Below are 7,953 nucleotides of genomic sequence, written 5' to 3' on the forward strand. Positions count from 1 at the left end.
TGTCTGTGCCTCAGACATGGTTATATTGCACGGTGGTCCACCCCCTGTACCATTTCTGTGCCGTTTTATGGCTGATGCTTTATTTTTAGCAGTTACTTTTGTATCTTGCCATGCCTGAAAAAATTTAAACTAAAAATCAAGAAATATTTGTACTTATTTCTAAAAACTAATGTAAAGTGAAAACTGTAGCGAACTTAATGATACAACTAAACACATGTATAATCTTTCTCTTAGTCTTAAATCAATTTACTATTTTGCTTTATTAAAATATAAAATTACAATAATTATTAAACAGTTAATGGTAATTTTAATAGTTCAAGAAATGTACATAAAATATTATTAAAAAACTATTGGCTATTTATCTACTTCATTATTTAATTCATTTTTACATTATATTGATATTTTTGAAACACCAAAATTGATATATTTGTAAAATGTGTCAACTATTCAAATATTTCTAAATACAATTTTTCATAAATATATCATATACACCACCACTACAAGAGTATATTATATATATTTATTTTGTTTATTAATCCCGGCAACTATGGTCATTAGCTGTTAGTTAAGCGTGTGTTTAATTGTATTTGTGGTAGGGTTTAGAACTGTATGGTTTTTTAACACATGTGGACAGCTTGTCTGCCAGGAAAGAGGAGTCACCCGTAACCAGTATATAATATTATAATACAGTGACCTACCCAATGACACGAAGTATACTCGACGCCTACTACTGTAGCAGAACGACTTCTACTGTTTATTTTCTATATTTTTACTATTATATATTTTATACATAAAAGGTGACATTTACTTTTAATATAAATCCGAGGGGTAAATACCTGACAGAAGTTTTGTACACTGATTTCAATGATTATACCTATGATTACCCATGATTTACTACAAAGATTACCTATGATTACCTATGATTACCCATGATTACCATCACCTTGTACACTGATTACCCCCAAGGTTTAACCCTCGTATAAATCATTCATTATTTCAAAAAACAAGCTGGAACCCCATCATACAAAAATAACACACAATATTTGAGTTTGTAATTTAAACAAAGCCAATATTAAGGTTCAAAAACAAACTTTAAAATATTCAGTCTTAACAATAATAGTTGACCACAATGTAAATTAAACTTATACCAAATTTTCCAAATTGTTTTCATAAACCATAACAAAATGAATTTTATTTGTACTAATATAAATACAAATACTAATTTTCACTATTTAATATTACAATGCCACTTACCTTTTTCCATTTTTCCCAATTCTTTTCGGCGCCGGGCAACGCATTCAATTGTAAAGCAATGTTTTCCCATCTACCTCTTGCTATGTTATGGGTAAAGTTAGCACTGAACTTTGCAGCATTTAATTGTGGGTCTACAGAAAGTAACTCTACAAGTAATTTCATTTGTGCCTTGGTAGGTCTAGCTTTTGTGCCACTCATAATTCACTAGTATAATATAACAATTCAGTCAATTCAAACAACAGTCCACAATCCACACGTCTGTAGTATCGCAGGCTTGAAATCATCAAATAGGAAGTACAAGAACTATTGATTTAAATTTTAATTAAATAAATTTATTGTTGATAACATTCAGTGATAAAGGAACAAAATAATAATTTATATAATTTTCGATTTGTTTGAGGTTAAAATCAGGGTTTTGTGTTGTTACCACAGTGGTTCATTCGGAATACTTAATCGCATTCGACAAGTGATAAAATCATATCGAATTAGTTCAAGAATACCAATTTTAAGTCGCATGCGATTAAAATTAGTCGCCTTCGATAAAATCTATGACTTTTATCGCATGCGAGAATTAGTCACACGATTTCAAGAATTGGCCCCCAGTTCCAAAGAAAATGTACTAGCACCATTCCCTTTGAAAAATGAAGATGAGCTCATGTTAATTGAATCAAAATTAAAATCTGAAGATTTATCATTCACGAATAAATTGGTATGTCAATAAAATTTGAAATTATTTAAAAAAATCAATTGTATGGTCTCCATGTATTATAATAAGTATACAATTTTATATTTATTATATCATTATTTTACATATTTTATTATTATTTTATTATATAATATATAATAATGTGTAATATATTATATACATTTTTATATTTTTAACTAATATAAAGTAATTAAATTATCTTATGTAGGTATATGGAGAAAAACCATAAAATATTTAATAATCTATAATATGATATATATTATTAAGTATTTATATACAGTATTATAATAATATTAGTGTATATGTATATTAACTGTATTATTCTTAATTTTCCTTTGACCAATTAAACCCATAACTTGAAACATTTTTAAAATATATGAAAACAAACAATAATCATTTATGTATTAAAAAATTTAACATTTCCTCTATAATTATTTTATACATATATTTTATAGGTAACTTCGTTTGTATTTGCTTCCGAAGGAAAATCAGTCCAAAAAGTCACAACAAATATGCTTAAAACTATATTTTCATATGAATTAGCTTCACAATATAGTTAGAAAGGCCAGAAGAACAAAAAAAAATTATATAATTTGAACATTTTTAAAGTCATTATAGGTAAATATAAATTACTTGATTTCATTTAGTAAGAAGGTTAACTTTTCTCACTTATAGATTATTTTTTTAATTTGTTGTTACTCTTATCAGTTAAAGATCTTGAAAATACCTACATTTTAAATTTATAAATATCTGATCAATAATATTATACCATGATTTAATACGTTTGGTTTTAGTTTTGTTTAAAACAAATTCAAATATTTATAAAAGTTTCATCATTAAACTTCAAGAGGTTTAATTATTGGTTACCACCTAGCTTCACACAACTAAGCGTTTTTTGTTATTTTTTAAAAATATACTTAAAATATGTATTTTACTGAATTATATTAGAAGCGGTCAGCAAAAAGTTTCCCAACGAAATGAGTCTGAAATGTTCAATTATTCAATTAATTCAAACATGGTTTGCTCGAGCACCCTATCAGTAAGTATTTTATATTATTATATTTATTATTATTATTATATACTCAGTAAAACCTCCTTCAAAGTCTCTTTTAGACGGAAACCTTCTTATATAATAGAAAATTTCTACATCTCCATACATATAGGAGTAGCTCCTCTAGAGGAGGTGGTGTTCTTATTTCCGTCAAGAATATATTATATTCAGAGTTGTTAAATACATCTTCTTGTCCACTACAAATTTTAATTGTTTTAATAAAATTAAATAAGAGAATATGTATTGTTAGTTCTGTGTATTTCCATATCAGCCCATCAGTAGATTTGTATACTTCATATTTTGATATCATGTATAATATGTTAAATAGTTACCCAAATGCTGAATTTTTATTATTAGGTGATTTTAATTTACCCTCGGCAGCCTTTTCTAATGCAAAATCTTTTTTCTTAAACAATTTATCCTTTCTTAATTTTAAGCAAATTAATAATGTTTTAAATAAAAATAATGTTTTACTCGATTATGTCATAACAAACTCAGACACCTGTCATGTTTCCTTAAATACTTTACCTATGGTTAATGTCGATTTACATCACCCCCCTCTCATCATTAACCATTTATTCCCTTACCTTCATATAAATAATCTAGAACATCATGAAATACTATATAATTGGAATAAAGCTAATTACAGACAAATTATTCTCAAGCTGAGCGCTATGAATTGGCAAAATATTTTTCAGCTTCACGATATACATTATAATATAAATTTATTTTACTCTAACATTTTTTCAATTATAAATTATTATGTTCCAACTTTTTCAATATCTAATAATTCAAATTTTCCCTCATGGTTTAGTCACGAATTAAAATGCATCATTAAAGAAAAGAAATTATACCATTCAGCCTTTAAGTATTCTAATAATTTTCCCGATTACCTTCAATTTTCTAATTTAAGAGGCAAAGCTAAAATAATTAGACAAAGAGACTATAATACTTATATGAATAAAGTTCAAAATTCAATAAATACTAACCCCAAATATTTTTGGAAATTCTTTAAAGACAAAAAATCTCAAAACTCGATTCCAAACAACATGAATTATAATAAAATTAATGCCAACAATGGTCAAGATATTGTTAATCTTTTTGGAAAATTTTTCTCTAACGTATACAAAGAACCTCTATTAAATTTACCAGATATCCATATTAATGAATCACCTTTCTGTATTAACAGCTTTGATATATCACTTGAAGAAGTTTTTTTTTTAATTAGATAATCTAAAATTAAATTTGTCAACAGGCCCCGATAATCTGTCAGCTACCTTTTTACACGAATGTCGTTTTGTCCTTGCACCTCATATTCATTTTCTTTTTAACCAGTCTTTAAATTCTGGTATATTTCCTACAATCTGGAAAACTGTGTTTATTTCCCCTATTTTCAAGAAAGGTGATCGCTCTACCGTAGATAATTACCGCCCAATTTCAAAAATTTCTATACTTCCAAAAATATTCTCAAAAATAATAAATAATAAAATATCTCTTATATTAAATAAATTTTTACATGATACTCAACATGGTTTTCGTAAAGGGCATTCTACCATAACTAATTTAGCCATATTCAAACACAATATAATCGATTCATTCTTAGCTAAATCCCAAATGGATACAGTCTTCACTGATTTCAATAAAGCGTTTGATAGTGTGGATCATTTTATACTTATACATAAACTAAAAAAAATTGGATTCTGTGATCCATTACTATCCTGGCTTACATCCTTTCTAATTAATAGAATCCAACTAGTTAAATTAAACCAATTTATTTCAGAACCCATCCAAGTTCTTTCAGGTGTTCCTCAAGGCGACCATCTTTCACCTACATTGTTTCTATTATTTATAAATGATATAAATATGATTATAAAACACTCAAATATTTTATTATTTGCAGATGACGCGAAAATCTTTAAAAAAAATAGATTCTATTCATGATTGTATTAATCTACAAGATGATTTAAATAATTTATATGATTGGTGTAATTTAAATGGTTTGAACCTCAATATCAGTAAATGCAAAATATTATCATTTAATATTAAAAAATCTCATGTTTATTTTGATTATAAATTTAATAATGTCTCTATTGAACTTGTGAATTCATTTACCGACTTGGGAACCACTTTCGATTCTAAGTTATGTTTTAATCAACACATTGATAAAATAACCAATAAAGCATTTCAAAATCTCGGTTTCATTACTCGAACTTGTAAAAATTTTAATAATGTAAATGCCCTAAAAAGTATTTATTTTGCTTTTGTCAGATCACATGTAGAATATGCATCCCTTATTTGGTCATCAGACAACATAGGAGTTAATCATAATCTCGAAGCTATTCAAAATCGTTTTCTTCGCTCTCTAGCATTTAAGTTTAAAATCGAAAGTCCACCACATTCAAATTATAACGGAGTATTATCCTACTTCAATATAGAGTCGTTAAATACAAGAAGAAGTAACCTCCATTATTCATTTTTATTAAAACTATTAAACAACTCAATAGATTGCCCTTATTTACTGCAACGATTAAATTTTCAAATAAATACAAAATCCACCAGAAATCTAGAAAGCTTTTTCATTAATAATGTTTCTAAAACATACTCTAAATCATCTCCTTCAAATATACTGATGACTATAGGAAACACTATGAATATTAATTTTAGTTAAAATTATTATAGCTGTAAAATTATATACCACATAATATGTAATTGTTATATTTATACTATTTGTACTAACATTTTATTGTATTCATGTCACTACACAAAACAAATTTTTTTTTTTTATATATATATTATTCTGTAAATGGAGTTTTTTTCCGTCAATAAAGATAATAATAATAATAATATACAAAACTATATGAAAAATTATATACTAGGAAAAGTTGGTTGGTTCAATAGTAAAGTTATAGATATTATAGATAGGTTTCACTGCATAACACTTGTTAATGTCTATGAATGTCGGCGGACACGAGTATATCCCTCGCACTAAATTATAATTTTTTATAAATACTCCTAACAAAACTAAAGAAAAATCTAAATTATCATTTTAACCACAAAACGTAATATCAAGAAAATGGTCTCAAATCTCAAATATTTAATCTGTTTACTCTTATCAATACCGTAAGTTATAAGATAATATATGAATATTGAATTGGTTAAAATAACTTCCATAGATTAATAATTAATTACAATATCTCTTATTGGGTTAATGTAAACGTGATACAAAGAGAGATAGAGAACTCACACTTTGAAGCTGATGGAACATGCAACAATATTCTAATATGTCTGTAAATAACTGAATCCAAAAATAGTTGTATTTGTTTAAATTAATTAAAAAAATATTTGACTTTCTCATGTACAAAATAGTAATTGAATAATCAAGTTCTGTTTTAATTCTAAATCCAAATAAATGCAAACATAATATTATAACTTAAATAATTTTAAAATGTATATCAAACCAATTAATTGTAATTAAAATATAAAAATTTATTTTTTAAAGGACTGAAGCAGTATTAAAAACCAAAAAAAAACCAGAAAACACTGGAGACATCGTGGACGAAAGATCACCATCACCTCAAAATTAAATAAAATTTTTCTTATTTTTTTATATCTTATATATTCACAGGAACCATTTTTTTTTTTTGTAATTTTAATATTATAATTAATAAAAGAACAAAGTTTATTTAAATACTATGACTTAATTTCTAATTATTTAAATAGTAAAATAGAAACACACGTATGTTATTCATATGAAAGCATATTATAAAAAAAAATTATATTTAAAATAATATTATAATATTAAAAAAATAGTTTTTTCACTATTTTAAAATATTGATTTCACATTTTATTTTGAATGGAAATCTGGCCATTTGAACATTTTAAAAATGATTAAAAAAAAACTTATAAACCTTTTTCTAATCTTTTTTAATCATTTAAAAAATATTTTTTTGCTACTTGGTATAAGGGTTATTAGTGATAAGGGTTGTCCAGAAAAAAATAAAATAAAAATATTATTATTTACGATAGAAATATTTGTTTATAAATTGTTGCTATTGGTTATATATTATATAAAAAATAAAAATATTATTATTAAAATAGCACCCTCGCTCCGCTCAGAATCTAAAAATAATAGTGTATTATATATATTGGTTGCGATTGGTTAATCGGGCATGTTTGTTGAATAATATTATTATTTTTATCAATATATATGTCTGAGAATCAGCTATTATCTAAGTTTGTATGCTGTGATATAAGTAATTCCGGAGTTATGGCCTCTTAAAATGGAGGCATCGCATACCCATTATAATATGTACCGACGCCGCATCGACCGCGACGGTGTTACCAACCGAACAACCGACGCGTCGGGGGCAGCAATGTTCCATCCATACTGTTTATACTACAGAGTACGCGGGTTAACCGCAGCATTCTGTAAATCGGACTTCGCTTGCATTTGTTTGTTGTCTGTCTGACTGTATTGACTGTAGCCGTCGGCGTCCGGTCTATAGCGTGTGAGTGTCATTGTAAATACTGTAAAATATTAATTTTTGCCAGTCACAACCGAATTAATTTTTGTTTACTGTTTCATAGGAAAACTCAATTCTCATTTCACATTCTCAAATTATTTCACACTTCAAAGTCACCGTCGTAAGACAGCTCGCCAATTGTTTTGTACGCACTCATAAAAATCAACAATCGAAAATGGTCGTGGACAAAAGTGTAAGTATTAACACGAGTTCGACGAAAGCGCGCTATAAGCCATAACACGAGTTATGGCGTGTCTAATGGTGTCCGACTATACGAGACTGGTACCGTTTGTACCTCACCCGTTTCGACGTGTGGACCCGGCAAGACGCATCTCGTCACCTCGTGCCCGCGTCCCGGTCGGCGTCATGCCCGCGCGAATTCCTACGCATTTTCATTTTTCATATTTTGAGTTTTATGG

General features: G+C 27.1%; 1 protein-coding gene and 1 long non-coding RNA gene across 2 annotated transcripts in view; one reads left to right on the forward strand and one right to left on the reverse strand.

Moving 5' to 3' along the window:
* LOC100302440 (uncharacterized protein) overlaps positions 1-1,829 on the reverse strand; it is an 8,992-nt gene extending 7,163 nt beyond the window's left edge. The window contains exons 1-2 of the mRNA XM_016802248.2: positions 1,255-1,829; positions 10-114 (exon numbers count right to left, since the gene is read on the reverse strand). Coding sequence (XP_016657737.1) covers positions 10-114; positions 1,255-1,452 — 303 coding nt within the window. The 5' untranslated portion in view covers positions 1,453-1,829. The remainder of the gene's footprint in view (positions 1-9; positions 115-1,254) is intronic.
* Positions 1,830-7,415: 5,586 nt separating this feature from the next.
* Positions 7,416-7,719, forward strand: LOC107882989. Its single transcript, XR_001679025.2, has 2 exons — positions 7,416-7,519; positions 7,599-7,719. It is a non-coding gene; the product is annotated as an uncharacterized LOC107882989 (long non-coding RNA).
* The last annotated feature ends 234 nt before the right edge of the window (positions 7,720-7,953 follow it).

Source organism: Acyrthosiphon pisum, unplaced genomic scaffold (assembly GCF_005508785.2).
Source record: "Acyrthosiphon pisum isolate AL4f unplaced genomic scaffold, pea_aphid_22Mar2018_4r6ur Scaffold_21112;HRSCAF=23059, whole genome shotgun sequence".
Taxonomy (NCBI): domain Eukaryota; kingdom Metazoa; phylum Arthropoda; class Insecta; order Hemiptera; family Aphididae; genus Acyrthosiphon; species Acyrthosiphon pisum.